Genomic DNA, 23,519 nt, shown 5'->3' on the forward strand with positions numbered 1-23,519 from the left:
ACTATATTAGATGATCTCTAAGGAGATTGGGCTTCAGGATTATAAGTTTTCCTTGGGAAAGGTCATTTTAAATATGCTATATTCATTTGTTTATTCATTCAGCAGATATGTGTTACTAATTACTAGTACAACACTATTCAGACAAAAAGTGCATTTGAGATGGATGATAAAACATGTTCAAAAGCCTTGAAGTAGAAAAGAAGATGAAGCATTTGAGGAACTGAAAGAAGTACAAACTGGTTGGAGCTTTATAAGAAAGGTGAGACTGCTGCAAGATGAGGCTAATAAAGTAGGGAGGGAGGGCTTATTAGGTCGATGAAGGATTTAAGATTTTATCCTAAGAGCAATGGGAAACCTTTGAATGGTTTTAAGCAGGAAAATACTATAATCTGATTTGCATTTTAAAAAGATATTATGGGGAAACGGATGTGGCTCAAGCAGTTGGGCTCCCATTTACCATACAGAGGTCCAGGGTTCGATGCCCAGGGCCTCCTAGTGAAGACAAGCTGGCCTGTGTGGTGAGCTGGCCCATACAGAGTGCCAGCCCACATGGGAATGACGCCCCAATGGGAATGATGCCCCAGCAGGAGTGCTGATCTGCGCAGGAATGCCGGGCCAATGCGGAGAGCTGGCACAGCAAGATGACGCAACAAGAGACACAGAGGAGAGACAATAAGAAGACGTAGCAGAACAGGATGTTGAGGTGGTACAAGATGAATGATCACCTCTCTCCCACTCTGGAAGGTCCCAGGATTGGTTTCCAGAGCCACCTAATGAGAATACATGCAGACAGAAGAACACACAGTGAATGGACACAGAGAACAGACAACAGGGTGGAGGGGGAGGAGAGAATAAATATTTTTTTTTAATTATTATGGTTTTTGAGTGAGAAATGGATTAGAGAAGGGGTAGAATGGACAAGGAACGACCTGTTAGAAGCTATTATAATAGTATGGATGAGATTGCAGTGACTAAGAGAACTGGGATCATTGGAATAAATTTTAAAAATATGGACAGGTTCAAGCAATATTCAGGAAGTAAAAACTCTAGAAAAAGAAAGTCAAGAATGACTACTAGGGTTTGTGAAACTAGGTGGATGGCAATGCTAGTCACTGAGCTAAAGATCCCAGTAGAGGAGCAGCTTTGGGGAGGGGGTCATGCTCTTCAGTCCTTCCAAAAGATCTTGGAGATTCTCAGTCCTGTTTTCTTCTGAATTCTGTTTACATGGGATGACTGAGTAGCATTGATGATGCTGGCCATTTGGTCCCAACCACTGATTATTCTTTCTTGTAGGACACAGAACTGCACAGAAAACCAAGGGGATTTCTTAATATTGGGACTCCTGAATATGTGCCTTTGAACCAATTTAAAAAGCCTACAGCTATGCTGGTGAATTGACTGCAAAGCAGTTAAATGCATGGTATGGTCAAAACATCCTAAATGTTATAAAGAGTAGGTTCAACATTTACTACTGCAAAGAAGACAGATTCTAGTGGGTTGAGGAGAATAAGGATCTTCACCAGGCACTAGGGTATGGGATCATAGGATATGTAAAGGGATTGTGTTAATGAAGGAGGGACTCTATCTCTATTAAAACAATAGGGAATAAAAAATAGAATGAGTGGGTACAGATGCAGATACTTTTGGTAAACTGAGGGAATGCTCACCTTATGGCTTCTATTTCTCTTTGGAGTGGGAAGCAAAAAATTCTGCTGAGAGAGATGGGGGAGGGTTGCAGAAGTTTTAAAGTGTTGTAGTGGACAGTTGGAGATCATGGTAATTTGAGAACCTAGTAGAAATTCTGGTAATAACAGAAGCTCCCTGTTACATAACAGCTATGATGTTATAGTGGAGACAACCTTCTCTGTTGGATGACTTTCTTCAGTGCTACTCACCCTCCTCCTATATTCCCATTGGGAGAAGGTGGATAGCTAGAGTTACTTAGGATGAATGTGTTAAAGAGATCTGGGAAAGGGCAGAGCGGCGAGGAAGTTGAGCATAAAATCAAGAGAGTAAATAAAAAAATGTATCATGGAATCTGAACTGGATAAAGCGAGGTCAATGGGTTTAGGGATCACAATGAGGTTGAAAATGGTCATAGTGGTTGTTGTTGGAGATGGGATGTTGGAATTAATGAGTTTGGTAGAGAAACTGGTCTTTGGGTGTGTAACTTTGGGAGTAGGTAACTGAAGTAAGTGTACAAAAAGACACTGGAGAGGATATGGCCTAAGATTAGAATTTTGGGTACAGGACCCGGTTTTGTTTTGACCTTTCTTCTTTTTTTCCAAATTTTTTTAAATGTAGTAATTAGAAAAGGTAGTTTATTATATTCACTATAATTACCTTCATTCAAACCTAAAATAGTATAAATTTTCTACTTATTTATCTTTTATGCCACAATTAAATTTTAATGTGACATCTAACAAGTCAGCTGACAGCTAAATGAGATTTGCTAAGTATAAACATGAAGACATGAACGACTTTTAATCAAAATTGAATATGTAATTCAGAGAACTCGTTTTGTAATTAGCCATGTTTCTGATACTCAAAGACATTCTCTTGTAACAAACATACCATCCACATGTAAAATGTTATTAATAGGGGAGAGGGGAAAGGGGGAGGGCATTTGGGTATATTGGAATCCCTTATATTCTCTATGTGACTTTTCTGTAACCTAAAATTCTGAAGATAAAATGAAAAAAAAAAAAAAGACACTGGGGGAATAAAAAAATAAAATTTAATTTAAAAAACACAAAGATATTCTCAGTAACATCACTTGAGCTTCAAATATAGTAAGTATAAAGAAAAGGGACTGTTAATTGAGTATGTGTAAGTACACGAAATATTTGTATATATAAATACACCTAAGGTTCAAGCAAGTCTTCCAAATAAGAAAATTTCTAGGCCTGACTCCTAGAGAAGAGATACACGATTCTATCAATTCTTAGTTGACCATGCTAATACAGAAGAACAGTGATTTTAGAATATCTCTTTAACCTTATACTGAATATGAAAACTGACAATTTCGCTCATAACTGAAAACATATAGAATCAGAATAATTGAATGGGAAAGGAATTTAGAGATTGTTCCAACTAGTGGTTCTAAAAGTGTGGTGTAGCATTGGTATCACCTGAGAACTTGTTAGAAATTTAGATTCTTGGGCCTAGACTCACTGAATCAGAGATTCTGGGGGTGGGGTAGAGCAATCTGTGTTTTAACACACCCTTCAGGTGACTCTGACGTGTGCTAAAGTTTGAGACCCACTGGTTTAATCCAAATATTTCTTTTAAAATGGGAATTATGGAGTCCAATAGAGATCAAATGAAATTAATAACACTGAAAAATAAAACAATGAATTAAAACATCCTAACTCAACTTCCTTAAAAGACACCTTTTGTACAACTCTATCTTGTTTCCTATTCCATGTGTATTAGTTTTCTATGGCTGCTGTAATTTAGCAATTTAGTAGCTTGACACACATTTATTATCTTACAATTCTGTAGACCAGAAGTCCAACATCCTTCTTCCTGGGCCAAAATCAAGGTATCAGCTTTCCTCTCAAAGTTTAAGGGGAGAATAAATTTTCTCGACTTTTTCAGCTTTCAGAAGCTGCCCGCATTTCTTGTTGCTGGGTCCCTTCTTCCATCTTCAGAGTCACCATGCAAGTATTTTAAAATCAGAGACTTATTTTTTTAAACTACATTTTGAAGTCAGTACAAATGAGACTAGTCTGCCACATCTGCCTATTATCTACACGCCTCAGTATTATGTCACTGCCCACATTATGTCATAGAGCATCACAACTGGATCATACAGTATCCTCAGGCAAAAAAATATAACAAATTATAATAAATTATATTCATTACACTACTCCAAACCAGGGAAGAATACTAGTTCATTTCAGGAAAAGACTTTAAAGGAATTTTACACAGAAACGATTTTCTGCTTAAGCCTGGGTTAACAGGACAATTGTTCATTCCCCAAATACTGCAACTAATTGTAGTTTTTATGCATTATTTTAAAACTTGTTGAATTTTCACTGAAATACTGCATACATTTTCTTGTTTTGTTTTTAAAAAGAGGGATGATGAGGGATTTAAGAACTACCTTGCTGATGGGAGACAAACTTAAAGGAGCTGAGTTTTGGTGTTGAGACTATGGTCGTCTTTCTGTATTTTCCAAAATTTCATAATTAACATGTAATATTTGCACAATTAAAAAGTGAAAGAAAAAGAAAGGAAAAGAAAGAAAAGGGACGTGTTTTTTTTTTTTTAAAAAAAAAAAGCGACCATGACAGAGTCACCTTCAATTAGAGGTCTGATAGGGTACGGTGTAGTTTTTAAGTCTTAGCACATAAATGACAGCGTTCCTTTTCACATGTCCTTCAAAGTGTACTGCAGAATTTTCCCTTATAACAAATTCTGAAGACTTTTTAAAAAACGAATGTGGACCACAGATCGTTTTCTAACCACATGATTTAGAGCTTTCGTGGGCCGAGAGGAACTACCCTTTCCTTTCAGTTTGCTACGATTTAAATTCTAAGACTTCTTCAAAGAAATTAATTATTTTTTAGGCATTAGTGAAGCCACGGGAATCAAATACATCACCAGCCCTGCTCAAAAGCGCTCACATGCCATGTCTGCCAAGGGACCCTCGGCGTCGGGATTGTGGACGAACCGAGTCCAGGCCGAGTGGGCGCCGCGCACCGCCGGTCCCGCCGAGAGCTCGATCTGCGGTGTCACTAGTCCGCGGTCGACGGGTGGCCGCCGCCGGCTCTGCCCGCGAGCCCGGCCCAGGCTCCAAAGTGGAGCTGCGCTGGGGGCGGCGGCGTCGGGGCGGGGGCGGGAGCCCGGCGGCAGCCCCAGCGCCCGTGGGGGAGGAGCGGCGGCGGCGGTGGCTGGAGCTGCTGTGGCGACCGACGCGAGGCGGTGGCAGAAGAGACCCACCCATGTCCACATGAACAGTCGCAGAGGCCTACGCTGATGCATTCGTGCCCGGGCGGGGTGGGCGGACGGCCGTAGCGGCGGCGCCCGCATTAAGAGCGAGGGGCCTTGGGGGTGCCTGACGGTGGCGGAGACTTCGCCGCCTCAGCGCGGTTCGTGCGGCCATTTTACGGCCCCAGGCGAGGGGAGGCGTGTTTGCGTGCTCCCTTCACCCTCCCTTCCTGGGGGCCCGCGGCTAGGGGAAGCTTCTCAGGTGTCCTGGGTGGGAGGTGGATGGGGAGTCGTGGGCTGAGAGGAACGGGGCCTGGGAATCGCTGTCGCCGTCCTCGTCGCTCGCGTTCCCCTGGAAGGGCCTGAGGAGAAGCGCAGGCCGCAGGCTTCGCCGCCTTCCTGCCCGCGGAGAGGTCCGGGAGCGCCTGGCCTGCTTTTGTGTGGGCCCGCCTGGACGCGGTAGCGCCGACTGCCTGACGGCGGAGCCTGAGGCCTGCAACCCTGAGGCGACTATCCTTCTGCGGCGCGGCCCCTCAACCCGGCGAGCGCGGCGGCGGTGTGGGCCATGGAATAAGGAGGCGGCGGCGTGGGAGGAGGAAGATGGCGGCCGGCAAGAGCGGCGGCGGAGCTGGGGAGATTACTTTTCTGGAAGGTACGTCTGTATCTTCCCTTGCGGGGGATTGGGGAAATACAGGAAAACGTGGCCCCCCAAGCCCCGGAAATTCAGTTATCCGCGCTATGTGAGTATGGGGGGCGGCCCAGGCGATGGCGGGGAGGAAATGTGTAGCGAGTGAATGCGCTGTGTTCGAGTCCGCCCAGGCGAGGGGCTTGGCCTGGAGCGGGGACTGCCGAGAAGGCGCCGGTGGTTCGAGCTGCGAGCCCGAGTTGTTTGGTGTCCATTGAGATTGCGCACAGGTCTCTGACGTTTTTTATTTTTGATGGTTGCCTAAGGATGAGACAAGACTACATTCAGATATTGTTTGGTGTTCACGGAAAGTTTCAAACTGCAGAGATTGGGTTAAATTGGGAGCCTGACTAAGCAGCGAAGGGAGAGGTAGTTTCTGTGTTTGTTTTTCCCGTTCTTGGTCCTTAGTCGCCGAGCTTCAGGCTTCCTGTTGCAGACTGCATTCCAGTTAGATCTAGACTTGTGCTTTGCTAAAAATATGTTATAAAATAATTTATCTGAAAAAAGAGAATGAGGTTCACAATGCCAGTTTTGAGACAGTACCACATCTCATAGACACAGTATCTGGGTGGTTCCATTTTATTCATTTGTGAGGGAAAGTTAAACTTATTTACTCTAAGTGGACTAAGCCAGTCTTAAAAAAGCTCTCTATATGTTATTGTTGGGGATGGTGGTAATGGGTAATAATATTGGCTTTTTGCCCATGAACATATAAGGACTTCCCAAATACAGCTAAATTAATTGTAATTGTGGACCAGGAACTTTAAGGTTCACATTGCTTAATTTGACTATGGGTTCAGGGTTTACCCTGGTAATCGAGTTTATAAATACCGTGTTTAGAGAAATAAGTATCTGCTGTGCAGTGAATGTTCAAAAGGATTAACTGCTCTTAAGATTTTGCGTGTGTCGTAAAGGATACTTTTTTGTTTTTAAATTATTTAGAAACATTGCTGAATTAAGAAAGTATAACTTATCTGTAGTAACAGTTTCTGTAAGAGTTTTGAGGGATGGGTGTGCTTTATTTACTAATTAATTATCAGAGTTTCACACAGTGCCTGGAACACAGTAAGTACTCACTACTTGTTTAATGAATGAATAGGTACTGGTAGAGGTGGAAAAAGATGTCTGTAATTTTCTTAATTCTTTCTACTTGAATATACCAAAGCGAAAAAATCTGACCTCCCTATTTATGCAAGTCAGCTCTTATCTAAAAGTGATGAGAGCTTTATAGAGATTCCTAGTTAAGATCCAGAAGGCTTGTGAGTTTTTCTGCTTTCATTTGTTTTTATCTCCAATCCAGTTGGGCAAAATGGCTGAGAAGGTGTAGCTTGTGTTACAGGTGATGCTATGTACATTATTTCCTGTTTCAAAATTGGAAACTCAAAAGATGGTTTACTGGTTCTTATTATAGGTTAGTACTCAGATGATTATATTTTTGTGCTGTGTTAAATTCTGGGCTAATCCAGTTTCAGGTTCTGACTAGAGGAACATAGTGAGGATAGAAAGGGTAAATAGAGAGCTGATGTACTTTTCAAACTATTGTTTTAGTTTAAGGGTCTACCAATGTACAGTATGATAAATTTGAGTTTCACCGTATCTCTCTCAGCATTTTCATAAGGAAAGTGAATGGTAACTTGAGTAGAAAGGAGAGCAAGGATTTTAGTTTCTCATATCAGGTTTTCATGTACTTATTTAATTTTTCTAAATGAGTGATATTTAGCAATACTTTTGTTATTTATTTCGTTTTCCATTGTTTCCTTACACTTTTTTTATATTAGTAATTGACTATTTTAGAGGAGTTTTATGTTCACAGAAAAATTGTGCAGAAAGTACTGAGTCCAATAGGTTCCTTACACTTTTAATAATAAAATAATAAAATGTTCCACTATGATTTGTCATACTTTTTGTATTGCCATGTTTATAAGTTTTCAAAATGTTTCCCCATGGACTCTTAGAATTTAATATTTAAACCTTTACATGTTACCTTTCCCTTACTCTTCACTAGACTTTTTGAAAAACTGAAAGAGGTATTCATTCACTAATCTAATATTGATCGAGGACCACCTCTGTGCTAGGCACTGTACCAGGATGGATACAGCAGTGCATAGGATAGTCCAGGTCCTTGCCTTCATGGAACTTATATTTTAATGAGAATTTGAATTACTTAAGAACAGTCCATGTAGATATTCCAATTTTCACATAGTTCTATTCTTTGCTTTATTCAGATCTGCTTCTGACAACTTATTTAAAGTAGTTGACTTTATGATAACACACACATACACACACAGTATTCCCATTTACCATTTCATTTTTCATAATAGCTCAAATCACATGATAAATTTATCACCATGTTTTTCAGCCCTACTAAAATATAAGCTCTGTGAAAGGATTAACTTGTCTTTTTACCACCATATTTCTTGTACCTAAAGTATATTTGTTAGTGAAATAAACAAGATAACAGAATGTGATAAATGCTGTGGAGGAAATATCCAGATCAGTGGTAGAATGGAGACTCTGTTTTACATAGAGTTAAGGTCAGTAAAGGCCTCCCTGAGAAAATGATACTTGAATTATGGCAGCATCTTAACTATGAGACACACTGACAGAGGGAATGATATGCGTTAAGGTTCAGAGGTAACTTGTGCTTGTTAAACAAAACGGAGGTCATTATAGCTGAAGTGTAGCAAGCAAAGGAGGGAGTGGGATGAAATTTAGAGAGATAGGCAGGAGATCTATCATGCAGGACTATGAAGAATTTTTGCTTCTAAGAGTGGGAAGTCATTGAAGAGTTTGGGGGAAAGGAGTGTCATGATATAATATATATATATATGTTTTAAAGATCACTTTGCTCTGTGTGGAATGAGAGAATAAGACTGAAAGCAGAGAGATGAGTTAGGAAGATGTGGTAACCTAGGTAGCAATGATAGGACCTTTGTATTAAGTTGGTAAGGGTGGAGATTGGAGAGAGAAGTGGATAGATTGATGACAGGCTTGAATGTAGAGCTTACAGCACTCGTTGATGGATTGTATATTGAGGATCAGAGTATGGGAAAAAATCAAGGATGATACCTAAGGTTTTGACTTGAGCTGTTAGAGGATAATGTCATTTACTGAGATGGGTTGGACTGGCTAAGGAATGGGGGAATTAATTGCTCTACATTGGTAATACTAAGTTTGAGGTGCCTGTTTGGCATTCGGTTCTAAAATATGCCCTACATCCTCACACCTATTAACTGAAATTCTAATTCCATTTTCTTTTGCAACTTCTCTAGAGAAAAGGAAATCTACTGGATATTATTGTGCCACGTTATTTTGTTCCTATAATATCACATTAAAATTGTGTGTATTTAATTAGGTCACAAGTTATATTGCTTTCTTTACTCCTCCCACTTCCTTTTCATTTATTTCTTTCTCTTCTATTCACTTAACATTGTCTCATACTACTTTTTTATTCATGATATATTATTTTGGCAGATTTATCTTCTTAATTTATTCGTTCATTCATCTAACAAATATTTATTGAGCACCTGCTATGTTGTAGATACAGGGCAGAGAGGCGCAGTGGAGAGAACAAAAACATGATTTCTTACTTAGTTTCCAGTCTAGTGAAGAGGATCAATAATCAAATAATCACACTCATAAGTGTAAAACTACAACTGTCAAGTACAAAAAAGAAAGATTATTTGTAATTATGAGAGTTTGAGCTATCAGGGTGGTCTCTGAAAGGTCTGGGGAGGCACACCTCTCCACACAGAGGGAATAAAATAGAGGGATCATGGCATGTTTGGGGAACTAAAAGGAGAAATCATGAAGAGTGGTACCAGATGAAGCTGGAGGTGACATCATTAGATGTGTTTCCAAAAAGGTCAGTGGCTACTGCATGGAGAAAGGTTTTAGCAAAGGGCAAACGACTATTAGGGAGATCTGATAGGAGACTATGGTAGTATAGGGCAGAGTTGATGGTAGCTAGTTTTTCTTTATCCTTCTTATTTATTTATTTTCCTTTTTCTCTTTGGAACATCTAGCAAGTCTACTTCCTCTCTCATTTCTTTTTCATACTGTACTTGTTCAAATCTAATTTTCTTCTCTCTTTTTTCTTCTGTGATGAAATTCTTCATTTATATTTCCTTGTGTATTTTCCTGAAGTAACTTTTTTCTGCATTTCTTTTCTAATATTCATATATTACTCCCTTAGTTTGTTTTAAAATCTGGATCCATCTCCCTTTGTGGCTCTTGTCTACTAGGTTGAAAAGACTGGTGCTTCACCTTTGGAGTGTGGTCCCCTATACCAGCAAAATTACTTCTCTCTCCAAATGAAAAGTATTTTCCATTTCCCCTTAGCTACACTTTTATTTCACAAGTAAACTCAGTTCATTTTAATACTTTTACTGGGGACAGTAAATAGTTCACATTATCTCTTGAACACTAAGGCATAGTTTCTCCTAAAGCCACCACATGGCTTTCCAAGGAGTATGAATGAGGTCTTTAGTTTTGACCAGATCAGCAGAGTACACCAAAGGTTTTCCATTTAGTTTTTCTCCTTTTTCTTCTCACTGCACTAATTTTGGATACTACAGCATGCTATCCTTCCTTATTTACTCCTATTTAAATAGTGTTTTTCCTGGTTTCATCCTAGTTGAATTGATAAGTTATGGCCCTTTTACTTATCATTTGATTTCATGTATCACATGGGATAGTAGAGTAGATTCTCACTTGGAAGGACAGGCATTTTCACTAGAAATGTATTGACACCCTGAATCAGAAACCAGAATGCCTGAGTCAAAACCTAGCTGTACCATGTGTTAGCTGTGTGGTCTTGAATATAAATTACTTAATTTCTCTGTTTTCTCATCTGTAAAATAAGGTTAATAATTTTAGTTACCTCATAGGGTTGCCAGGAGGATTAAATGAGTTACTATGTATTAATCCTGAGAACAATTTTCAGACATGTAGTTAACTATGTGTTCACTGATACTATATTTATTTTCTTAGAGAAGAGAAAAAGAAATTCCTTTCCTTACGTTCCTTCTCTTTTATTTCAACGGTACTTTTTATGTATTGTCCTTCTTTCACTTACTGTATTTCTTTTTCTAGGTATTGGCTGATTATTCTTGTTTTAGCCCAGGTTAAATGAAGTAGTGATAGAGGAAAGAGAATGAAATTATGTATGCCATATGTCTGGACTTCTGAAAGTTGATTGTTGTTGTTGCCGTAACCAAAGTTTATTGGGTGTTTGAGGAAATTGTGAAGCATAAAGGGATTATATGACCCATAACCAGTGAGTGCTGAAATCAGAAATGAAGCTTGAGACCTGGTTTATAGCTTTGGCCTCTTTTAGCATTTCTTTTTTTCCCTCCTTCCTTCCCTTCCTCCCTCCCCTGTTCTTTTACTTTGTCTCCCCTCTCCCTCCTCCTCCCCCATTATTTCTCTTATCCCCTTTGCCTGCTCACATTCCTACCCATCAGGTCCCTGGGAAACTAGACAAGAGAATGAAAACTAATAGGTAATTATGGAGAATTATCATTTATTGATAAGGGAACACTCTTAAGTTGTTGATGGAAGTAGAAGCTGCAGATCTCTTAATGTCCAAATTCAGAAATTACAGTGTCACTTCTGCCACATTCTATTGGTCGAAAGGGTCTAGAGTCAGCCAAATATAGCCAAATACTTACTTCAGCAGGAAGAAGGGCAAAGAAATTGCTTCCATTTTAATCTGTCATAGGTAACCAGGACTAAAATCTTGGTATTTTCCCCCATTTTTCCACAAAGTTACACTGTTTCCTAAATTTGAAAATGACAGTTCTTTTTTATGAGATCCAAACATTTCTAAATTCTGGACAGTCTAGAAAGCTAAAGAGAAACAGTAAAGTAGCAAGACAATTTGTAATTCTCTTCAAAAGTATTGTAGGCAAGTAAGCAATCATTGATTTAAATTTCCTTTGATCAAGGAATGGTTCAGGAATTGCTGAATCATTTCTCAGTCAACTGAACAATCAATCATAAGCAGAAAAGAAGAAGATTGCCAGAAACTTTTCCTTCCTTTTTTCTTTCAGTGATGTCTAGGTCTTACTGGCATTGTTATTGTGATTGTTCACATTTTTATTACTTAAATGCCTGGAAAATATGGTAACTATTCACAGTATTAAAAACTAAACTGACACTATCTCAGTACAGAGCACAACAGTTAATCCAAAGTCAGACTGATTGTTAATGCTCTCAATTAAAACACTCTTAAGTTGTACATTTAAGTCATATTACTTGGAGTGATCAAACAATGGACGATCCATTATTGTAAACTACAAATTTTGTTTGCCAGCATCAGCCCTGAGGAGAAAAAACAGTGATAGCAACTACTTGTCATTTTGACACTAAAAACAGTGCTGCTTTTAGCCCTGATTTTGGGGGCTGCCTTTGGGATTTTGTACTTTTCTTACAACTTTCCGTACCCATTACCAAAAATCAGGATCTCTCTTTTCCTGAGAATGTGGGACTTTTAATACAAAAATTAGGACAGTCCCAGACAGACTGGAACATATGATTTCCCTGCCCTAACCCAAAGTAACAACAGTTACCTTGAAGTTATCTGAAACTGTAGGCTTGGGTAGTAAGACAACAGTCATTTTCTGATCTGTGGATTTTTTTCTATTTCAAACATATTTAATGCTTATTTTTGAAGATTTTTTCCCCCTGTCAAATTAAGTTCATGGCAACCTTTGAAATAGAGTAGGATTAAAAATGTGAAAAACAGGTAAGCAGACTTGGCTCAAGGGATAGGGCGTCCGCTTACCACATGGGGGGTCCAGGGTTCAAACCCAGGGCCTCCTGACCCGTGTGATGAGCTGGCCCACGTGCAGTGCTGATGCGCGCAAGGAGTGCCATGCCACACGGGGGTGTCCCCGGCGTAGGGGAGCCCCATGGTGCAAGGAGTGTGCCCGTAGGGAGAGCCACCCAGCGCTAAAGGAAGTCCAGCCTACCCAGGAATGGCACTGCACACACGGAGAGCTGATGCAGCAAGGTGACGTAATAACAACAACAACAAAAGAGACACAGATTCCCTGTGCCGCTGACAAGGATACAAACGGACATAGAAGAACACACAGCAAATGGACACAGAGAACAGACAACTGGGGTGGGATGGGGGGAAAGGGGAGAGAAATAAATAAAAATCTTAAAAAAAATGTAAAAAACAAAACAGTGCCAGTGAACCAATATATAGTAAATTTACTTTTTCATTTTTTGTAGACCCTTTTTCAGGACAATGAAGAGCTAGAAATTCCTCTAGTTTCAAAGACTTGTTTATAGAGTATGCAGTAACCTTGTTGTCTTTCTTATATTTGACATCTGCAAGCTTTCTGCCCTCACAACCTCCTATGTACTAGTCTGCATTAAATCCAGGAGACATGGTGAAGTTACCATCTCTTCACCAACAGGAGATCTACTGACCTCTGCCATCATGGAAACTAATACCTCCTCCATCTCTATGTCCCCTATCATGGCCAACATTTGGACAAAATAGGATTCCAAATATTTTGGCATTTAATCTTCTTTCTTCAGCCCAGGCTGGTTTTCGTTCTCTGTTATCATCACATAAAATATTTCAAAATATGATAAAATCTTGTCATAATAGTTCTTAAGCCCAAGAAGCTTCATCAGTATTTCCTTCCCAGATTATCAAGGTATGGACTCTTTTGGTATTGAGGCTGGGATTTGAACACTGGACCTTGTTTGTGGGAAGCTGGTGCTCAGCCACTGAGCCTCATTGGTTCTCCTGAGTTGGTTTTTTCATTTGTTTGCTTGTTTTCTTTTGTTTTTAGGAGGCACTGGGGAGGAACCTGGAACCTCTCATATGGGAAGTAGGCACTCAACCACTTGAGCTACAATGGCTCCCCAGAGTATGGGCTCTTGAGTCTCCTTTGTCTTTACCATTTATAGACTTCACCTGTTTCTCAAGTTTATCTTCTCTTAATTTATTATGAAATTGTCATTTTTCTCCTTGTTGAATTGTGCATTTGCACTTCTAAGAGTTAAGTGTTTCTCAAATCTCATGGTCCATCTCACTGAATACCAAATGTCCTGCCACTTGATGGCCGTCTTGCTGGAACAGAAAGAACATTTGAAACTACTTTGCTTATAATTACTTCTGAGTTGCTCATTTTCTAGCTTTTGGACATTATGTATTTCAGCTTGAGATAACTGGATTTTTTAAGAGGTTTTATATCCTACATAAAGGTAGAACCAATTAACTGCACTACTTTGAGATGAGTTACCACTCTTTGATGTTTCGGTACCATAGAAGGTCATGAAACTTCCATCACCACCAACACCACCAAACTGCTGCCTGACAGATGGACTTGACTAGGACTGAGTCAACTGTACCCAGACATCCTTCTGAAAGGGTTCATAGAAACCCTTTGGATGGAAGGAAGTCGTTGGCAAGCACAGAGAAAACTGAACAATATAGCAAGGTCCTGCCTGGGGCAAAGAATATTGTGGTTTTGGTGGCTCACAAAGAAGTCTTTAATATCATTCTTGTGGATATAATATATTAAAAGAGTTCATATTGAGGTAGTATTGGAATGTCTTACACTTTACCAGAACATCAGAGATTTTGTCTATTCAGAATTTGAGCAAGGCTCAGCTGGATGTTTTTTTTTCTGGCTTTATATGGCATCTGTAAGGGTGGTGGCTTGGCTGATCTGAAGATTCTAGGATGTCTTCATTTCAGATGTCTCCCTATTTTGACAGGGAAGGAAACTGAACCCCTCTCCCTTTTTTAGTAATCTCAAGGCCTCTGTGGTCTTTCTGACATGGTACTCAGACTTCTTGCATAGTTACTTGGGGCTCCAATTGACTGCCTTTGGAAAATTTTTATAAGTTCTTGAGAAAGACTGGGGCTGTAGTCCAACAGAGCCACCTGAAATTGCTTTACTGGAAGATATCCTGACTTTTTCATTTAATTCTTCCCTTAACATTTTTTTTTTACTGCTTTTATTTTTTTAACTTGCAGAAGTTAACTTTTCTCTCAGTGGTCCTTTTTAAAATGCTTCTCCTGTTCTTTCATGGTTGTAAAATTTTACCTATCATAGTTTTTAAATGTACTATAAATATTTTCATTTGTGTAGTCTAAAAAAGAAAACATTGCCTATACAGTTGAAGCCTGGGTGAGCCCCCTTCCCTTTTTGTATCATCTCTCCCTCCAGAGGAAACCACCATTCTTACTTTGGTGTAGTTATAATTCCCATGCATTTCTTTATACTATACTCTTTATATATATATATATATATATCTGAACTATATGTATATGTATGTATGTATAGCTGTGTTTATGTATTTTTGTGTTGCATGTTTAAAAATTCTTTGTCATACCGTATTTGTTTTTCTGCAACTTTTTATTTTAACAGCATTGTTTGATTTCTTAGTGTTGTCAGAAATAACTCTCTAATACTTACATTTTCATTGTTATTTAGTATTCCATTGTATGGCTATACTATTTATATATTCCCCTGTTTGAAAATTTAGGTGTATATCCAGTGTTTTACTATTACATGTCGCTACTATGAACATTTTCAGTATAGACATATTGCTACTACGACCATTATTATCATACCTCTTTGGGCACAAGTGTTGGGCAAGGAGAAGCAAACTTTTTCTGTAAAAGGCTAGAAGGTAAACATGTTAATCTTTGTGGTCCATGCAGTCTCTGTTGCAATTCCTCAGCACACTCACTTTAGCAGGAAGGCTGTCATAGGTAACACTTAAGCAAATATGTATGACTGTATTCTAATAAAACTATTTATGAACACTGAAATTTGAATTTCATGTAGTTTTCATGTGTCATGAAATATTATTCTTTTGATTTCTTCCCAATCATTTAAAAATGTGAAAATCATTCTTAACTTGTGGACCTTATAAAAACAGGCAACAGGTCAGATTTGACTGAGCCATAGTTTGCTGACACCAGCTCTAGGGTATCTCTTAACAGTGGAGTTATTGGGTCATAGGTCATGTACAATTTCAATTTCCTGAACATTGCCAAATTGATCTCCAAAGTGGTTTCATTAGCAGATTTTAGGTTTTCCTGTTTCTATACAATACCACCCACTTATGCTGTCTCATGTTTTAGTTTTTGCCAGTTTGATGAGCTAATCAGATGGTGGTTTGAATTTATGATGCTCTGACTCTATTGAGATTGAGTATCTTTGTTGCTTTTTTAAAAATTATTGTTCATGTAACACTTAACAAATCATTATTGAGTGCCAACTTGGTACTAGTCACTTTTATGTTTTGGGGATATATCAGTAAACAAAATACGCTGTGAATTTCTTTTCATATTTTTTAATAAAATTTTATTGAAGTGCATCATTCATACATGAACATGCATAAACAGTAAGTGTATAGTAAAATTTGTGAATTTACAAAATATACATATCATCATACAAAGCTCCCATACATCTCCCCACCACCAACAGCTTGCATTATTGTGAAAGATTTGTTACATCATCAAAATATTACTCACTATAGCCTATATCTTACATTTGGGTTATTTTCCCCCAAACTCACCCCATTATTATTTTATTTTATAAGCAGTTTTATTGAGATATATTCACATACCATACCATCTCTCCAAAGTATATAATCAGTGGCTTTTAGTGTAATCACAATTTTGTACATTCATCACCCCCAAAATTTTTAAAACAACTTTTAAAAATTTATTTGTGCTACTTTTCCGAATAGCTTGTTCATATTTTCTGTTTGTGTGTGTTTTTCTATTGAAATGTTTGGGTTGTTGGTATATTTCGGATACTAATCCTAGGTTGAATCATGTAATGCATTTCTTTGTCATGTTTCGTTTGTCTCCGTTAGTCTGGAATAATGTCTCTTGTCTTTCTTTGTCCTCAGTGTATCATATTAGGAGGCACGTGATGCTAATTTGACATACTACTGGTGAAATTAACGTTGATCACTTAGTTAAGGTGGCATTTGTCACGATTCTCCACTGTAAGGTTTTTATTTTTCTCTTTATAACTAATATATATTTTGTGGGGATTGCTTTGAGACAATGTAAATATCTTGTTTTCCATCTGATTTTCACGCACTTGTTTTAGCATTCATTGATGATTCATGCCTGAATCAGTTACAATAATGGTTTCCAAATCATGATTTTCTAATTTCATCCTTCCTTCTACATCATTAGTTTGCATTCCACTAACTATATGTTCTTTTAACCAGTCTTCTTTCCTTCAAATGTACCTAAAGTGCCTCCAACTTTTTAGCCTTTCCAGGGTTCTATACATGAATAAGATTGCTTCTTGCTTGCTTGCCTTGCCCCACATAGGCATTTTCCTTCTTGACAGTGCAACAGCTAGGACCTCTCTGCATAGTTGAATAGACATTGATAGCTCATTGCAGGGGATTGTTTTAATGTATGCTGAAGGATTTTACAGTTATTATTTTTTTCTGATTCAGGAAGTTCCTGTCCCTAATTTGCTAGGACTTTGTTGTGAGTATTGTAATTTACATTCATGATTTTCAAATGTTAACTCTTGTTTCCTGGAATAAAACCCTCTTAGTCATGATATTTTCCTTTTTATATATTGCTGAATTTAGTTTGCTAGTATTTTATTTAGGTTTTTGTATTTGTCTGCATAAGGGAGTGCTCAGTAATTTTCCCTTCTTGAATGTCCATGTCGGGTTTGGGATCAAAGTTATTGTGATTTCATAAAAGTGAGCTGCACAATGTTCCTTCATTTTTTATTTTCCGGGAAAGTTTGGGTAAGATTGGTGCTACTTCTTAGAAGTTTGGAAGAAATTACTGATGAAGCCTTTGCGCCTTCGTTTTTCTTTGTGGAAAGATTTGTAATTATGAATTCAATTTCTTTTATAGATTGAGCAGTTCAGATCTTCTTTTTCTCTTTGTGTCAGTGTGGAAATTTTTCCCCTCATAGGCATTTAGGCTTTTAATTTCTCTGGTCTCTTCAGTCAGTTCTTATCCATCCATCAGCTTCTCATCTGCTGATATCTCTTTTCTGTGCTCTTTTTGTTTTTATGGGTATCTACTCCCCCACCCCCTTCTATTACTGTCATTTTTGTGAAAGGCATAGAAAAAAAAATGCTTGTGTTTAATTTGTGATACTTAACCGAGATGTTTCCTGAACCTTTATCATTCCTTTCAATTTTTTAAAACAAATCAATTTTTTCAGTAAATACTAATAAAGCATACAATTCAGCCAAACTGTACAATCAGTGATATTTGGTATAATCACATAGTTGTGTGTTCATCACTTCAGTCATCATTTGAGCATTTCATTATTTCAATAATAATAATAAAAACCAGACAGACAAGAAAATTCTTCACCTCTCAATATCTCTCCATTTCCCTGCTGTATATAGCTACTATTTCTGGCTATTCATGCACAGTTATTTATTTGTTTATTAAGCAGTTTTAATGAGATATATTCACATACCATATGATCTACCCAAACTGTATAATCAGTGGCTTTCAGTATAATCACATTGTTGTATAGTCATAATCTCAGAAGTTTTAGAACAATTTCATTACTCCAAAAAGAAAGATTCCATACCCCTTAAAATTCCTTTGCCAGCCCTACATAACCACTAATCACTTTCATCTTTATAAATTGACTTGTTTTATATAAATAGAATCTTACAATATGTAATACTCGGTAGGTAGTTCTTACTGCTGGGCTGTGCTTCTTTCTAATTGTATGAGTTGCCACTGCAAATCAAATCATGGGTTTGCTTCCTAGGTTGTCTGTATTTTGGAGATCATCTGATCCAGGAGGGTCTTCAAAGGCCTGTATGGGCCTAATGCAGATCTTACTGACTTGGTTCTCCTCTCAAGTTTTGTTTTCCTTAATATGGCTCTTTTGAAAAATTTTTTTTTCAATTAAAAACAAGTGTTTATTTTGTATGGAAAAAATGACAGAATACTGCTCACAGGAACAATTTACTAGTTGTACTGATTAATTATTGTTCATATACTATAATGTTATTTTATATTTATTTGGTCTACTCCAGCACTTTTTTTGGTTACTATTTGCATGGAATTGCTTTTTCCAACCTTTCACTTTTTTTTTTTTTAAGATTTATTTTATTTATTAATATTCATCCTCCGCCCCTCCCCCCCCCATTGTTTATGGTTGCTGTCTGATCTCTTTGTCCTTTTGCTGTGTGCTATCTGTGTCTGCTCCTCTTCTCTTTCGGAGGCATCAGAACCAAACCCAGGACACCTCCCATGTGGAAGAGAGGCACTCAATCACCTGAGCCACCCAGCTCTCTGGTTTGTTGTGTTTCTCATTGTTTATCCACTTTGTGTCTCTTTTGTTGTGGCATTTTGTTGCGTCAGCTCACTGAGCCAGCTTTCTCTGGGAAGCACCGGAACAGAACCCAGGGCTTCCCATCAACCTTTCACTTTTAACCTGGTTGTGTCCTTATGTTTGAGGTGGATCTCTTGTAGACAACATATAAATGGCTCATATTTTTTTATCCATTTTATCAGTCTGTTCCTTTTGATTGGGCAGTTCAGTCCATTAACATTCAGTGTTATTACTGTAAAGGGATTACTTACTTCATCCATTTTGTCCTTTGGCTCTCTGTTATCATATCTGTTCTTTTTTTTTTTCCCAGAATCACAAGCAGTTTAGTTTGACATAACCTTTAGGTCCTGTGTGTGTATAGAAACAACGGAGCATACATTTTTATCTAGTCAAGATCTCACAGAATGTATCATGCTTTATCACACATCATGAATATTTACCAACTCACAGCCCCAAAGCCATGAGATATTGTGATGACCAAGAATATATGACACCATCTCAGCGGGAAAAAAAATGTATTCCTTTCTTGGGGACAAAAATGTCCTAAGACAAAAATATCAACAGGCCTCTATAGATACTGGCAGAATTACAAATACTGTGCTCCCTTAATAATGCTCAAGTTAAAGTGAGACAAAAGCAAGAGTACAATAAGTATAATGCTTCTAAGAAAATTCATTATCAGATCTATATTGAATTATTAGCAAGAACATATGTTTCTATTGAATTAACAATGTTTTCCTATGGTATAGCCAAGAGATGCTCACACACTGTTAGCTTCAAATGGAAATATGAACACATCTGCATATACCCCTCCCCCTGCCCTTCTACAGCCAATTTAATGAACAAGTCCTGGTGCATACTGCTCAGAGGTGGTTTAACAATTCCACATCAAAAATGCTTCTATTAACTAAAAAAAAAAAAAAAAGATATTTATAAATTCATTAATTCACTAGCTCTACATTTTATCATACATTGTCACCTCAAGATATCTAAAAAGCTTAGATGTGAAGTAAAGTATGAACCATATCTGCAATTAACACAGGTATTTTTACCAAAAAATGTACTTATAGAACTATGGTTATAATCTACAACTGTCTTCTAGATATAGAGTACTACCAAGAAGCCCTTCCCTTTGCCCTTCCTCATCTTCCTCACCCACCATTTCAAGGTGGATGGACAGAGGTCACTCCCAGAAGACAGTACATCCTAAAACTAACACAAGAACCTTTATATAGGGATTATTTTACTACCTCTATTTTTTACATACTTTGGACATTAGGTCTTGTCCTGTAATACACAGTAATAACTAAAATGCCTAGAGAACAATGGTCAGACAATCTGAACTTTTCTCACAACTCACAGGCAAAGAACCTTCCCTGGGCACTTCCTTCCCTGCCCCCACCACCACCCCATCAGCATCCTGCTCCAAGACATATAGTTTAACAATCTCATTCCCCAAATAGTCATTCCTACATATTAACAGAAAACATATCTGAAGTATTATTTTACACTTTCTACTTTAACATGTTGTTTACTTCTAAACATCTAGAAAGACTAGCTGTTTCAAGCAAGGACTTAAGCTTGTCCACAATACACACAGTAGCACTGAATAAACCGCACACATAATAAAGGATATAACCCAAAAATGTCTTCTTAAAAGGAACATTCCGGCCTATAATCCTTCCCCTTCTGACCTCTATCAACTTAGTGGTTTGCATTTGCAATGCTTAGAGGGGATTTTTTTTTTGAACAATTTTGCTTTCACAAATTTAATTCTGTCGTTTTCAACAGTCTTCCCTATGAATTTTAACAAAAAAAAAAAGTACAAAATGCATTAGTTTACTAACTCTACTTCTGTAATACACTGGCAACCTCTTTAACATCTAGAAAGACTAGATGATATAACATTAGGACTAGTTTGTCCATTATATACACTATTTACACAGAAAAGTAAAAGAAAATGCACAGAACACAGATGATGGTTTATCTTATCTAACTAACTACAGACTTACTGCCTTAGAGCACTTGGCACTTCCTTCCCCCTCCTCCCTGAAACAGCACATAGTATATAACTGCTGTGGAGGTGCTGTAACCACTCCATTTCCAAAAGATCTTTCATATGAAATTTAACAAAACAATATCTACAATGTTATTTCACTACCTCTACTTTTAACATACTTTGTGCACTTCTAAACATCTAGAAAGTCTAGATGTTTCAAATAAGGACTTAATTCGTCCACTATATACACAGTAATGTTAAATAAACTATACACATGTAACAGTGGTTATATTTGAAAGTGTCTTCTAAATAGAAACATTCTGGTCTAGAGCCCTTCATTTCTCCCAATCCCTTCTCTTTACTACAAACCCAGTGGCTGATTTACAGGCACATGTCACTTAGATGTGGTTTTACAATTTCATTTCCAAAAGCCATTTTCAGAAGACAGCATTTCTATGAATTTTAACACAAAGTGTACAAAATGTGTTAGTTTACTAACTCTACTTTTGTCATACATTGGCAACCTCTTTAATATCTAGAGACTAGATATTGTAAAATTAGGACTCATTTGTCCAGTATATATACAATATGTACAGTACAGCAAAGTTAAATGAATGCACATACAGGGCAAAAGATGATCAGAAATTTTCTAGTACACACTAGCAAAAACCTTTTGCACTTTCTTCCCTCCCACCTCCCTCAAACCAAAGAACAAGAGTACAGTTCCATTTCCAAAGACAATATCCCACCAGTTTTTAAAAGCTATTTACAGTGTTCTTTTACTAACTCTATTTTTAAGCACATCAAGCACTTCTAAAATATTTAGAAAGACTAGATATTTCAAATAAGAACTTACTTGTCCACTACATACATAATGTTAAATAAAATTGAACACACATAACAAGGTTATAATCTGAGGTATCTCCTAAACATGACCATCTTGGCCTGGAACCACTCCTTCCTCATTCCCTTTTCTCCACCACCAGTTCAGTGGACAAGTACAGGCAAGTGCAATGCTCTGAGGTGGTTGAACAAATTCATACCGAAAGTCAATAACAGAAGACAAACTTTCCAATGAATTTCAACACAAAGTATACAAAACATGCTAATTTTACTAACTCTACTTTGTCATATACTGTGAACCCCTAGATGTTGCAAAATTAGGACTCATTTGTCCACTATATACACTATATACAAACCAAACAAAATGCAAAGAACATAACAGAAAAGTTTTGCCTGAAATTATCCAAGTATAGACATACTAGCATATTACCTTTTGCAATTGCTTCCCTCCCACCTCCTCCAAATCAATGAATGAATATATAGGCAGTAGTATGCTACCCAGAGAGACGGTTTAGCAACCTATTTCCAAAAGACAGTATTTCTTATGAAACTGAGCAAAATGATATTTACAAAATAATGTTTTACTACTTCTACTTTTAACATACGTCGGGCACTTCTAAACATCTAGACAGACTAGATGTTTCAAATAAGGACTTATTTTGTCCACTATATACAGAGCGGTCTTGACTAAACACACATTTAACAAGTTATAATCTGAAAGTGTCTTCTAAATATGAACATTCTGGTCTAAAACCCTTTCCTTTTATCCCTCCCTCCACATCCCTCCTTGTGGGCTATAATGCTCAAGTTTTCAGAAGACAGTCTTTCCTAGGAATTTTAACACAAAATGTATTTACTATTTTTTCATACACTGGCAACCTCTTTAACATCTGGAAGACTAGATGTAAATTAGGACGTGTTTGTCCATTATATACACTATATACACAGCAAAGTACAAAACCAAATGCGGGCGGGAACACAGGGACAATGGTTAATCTTGCCTCATTCTAAACACACTAGCATAGAGCCCTTGCACTTCCTTATCCCCCCACCCCCAAACCGGTGCACAAAATGTGAACTATTCAGAGAGGTGGTTTGGCTATTCCAAAACCCCCCATAATATTTTATATGAATTTTAACAAAAAGATATTTACAAAATGTGTTCTTTTACTACCTCTACTTTATCTGTTCTTTTATCTCTCTTCTTTTCCTTTAGTTTACCCTTCCTAATATCTTCCCTTTCTAAACTCTTCTCAAAATCTCTTGCCCTGGTTTTTTCCTTTCAGGCTGTAGCACCCTCATTAGTCTCTTGTAAATCTGGTCTTTTGTTATCATATAGTTTTTATTTGTCTGTGAAGTCTTTGAAGTCACCCTCATTTTTGAAGGACAGCTTTGTTGGATACAGAATTCTTGGCTGGCAGTTTTTCTCTTTCAGTGCCTTAAATACATCATACTACTTTCTAATCCCTATGGTTTCTGATGAGAGATCATCACTTATTCTTAACCAAGTTTCCCTTGTATGTGATACTTTACTTTTCTCTTGCTGTTTTCAGAATCCTCTCTTATTTCTGATATTTGTCAATCTGAATAGTAGGTGTCTTGGGGATAGGTCTGTTTGGATTTATTCTGTTCGTAGTGCATTGTCCTTCTTGGATATTGATATTTATGTCCTTCATAAGGGTTGGAAAGTTTTCTGTCATTATTTCCTCTAATATTCTTT

General features: G+C 37.6%; 2 protein-coding genes and 1 pseudogene across 25 annotated transcripts in view; 1 reads left to right on the forward strand and 2 right to left on the reverse strand.

The window, feature by feature from the left end:
* The window catches only part of FILIP1 (filamin A interacting protein 1), a 427,722-nt gene extending 422,838 nt beyond the window's left edge, over positions 1–4,884 (reverse strand). For 2 of the 3 annotated variants that reach the window (XM_071218557.1, XM_071218555.1), the window contains exon 1: positions 4,632–4,873. The gene's annotated coding sequence lies outside the window, so the exon portion shown is untranslated. Of the gene's footprint in view, positions 1–4,631 lie in introns of all 3 variants that reach the window. The other variant, XM_071218554.1, reaches the window with a different exon arrangement.
* SENP6 (SUMO specific peptidase 6) overlaps positions 4,839–23,519 on the forward strand; it is a 146,870-nt gene continuing 128,189 nt past the window's right edge. For 13 of the 22 annotated variants that reach the window (XM_012527447.4, XM_012527448.4, XM_058307059.2 and 10 more), the window contains exon 1: positions 4,865–5,587. In XM_012527447.4, the coding sequence (XP_012382901.1) occupies positions 5,536–5,587 (52 nt within the window). In that variant the 5' untranslated portion in view covers positions 4,865–5,535. Of the gene's footprint in view, positions 5,588–23,519 lie in introns of all 22 variants that reach the window. The other 9 variants (XM_071218569.1, XM_071218571.1, XM_058307061.2 and 6 more) reach the window with 8 other exon arrangements.
* On the reverse strand, positions 13,482–16,185 carry LOC139440051 (protein LSM14 homolog A-like; annotated as a pseudogene).

This window comes from Dasypus novemcinctus, chromosome 11 (assembly GCF_030445035.2).
Source record: "Dasypus novemcinctus isolate mDasNov1 chromosome 11, mDasNov1.1.hap2, whole genome shotgun sequence".
Taxonomy (NCBI): Eukaryota; Metazoa; Chordata; class Mammalia; order Cingulata; family Dasypodidae; genus Dasypus; species Dasypus novemcinctus.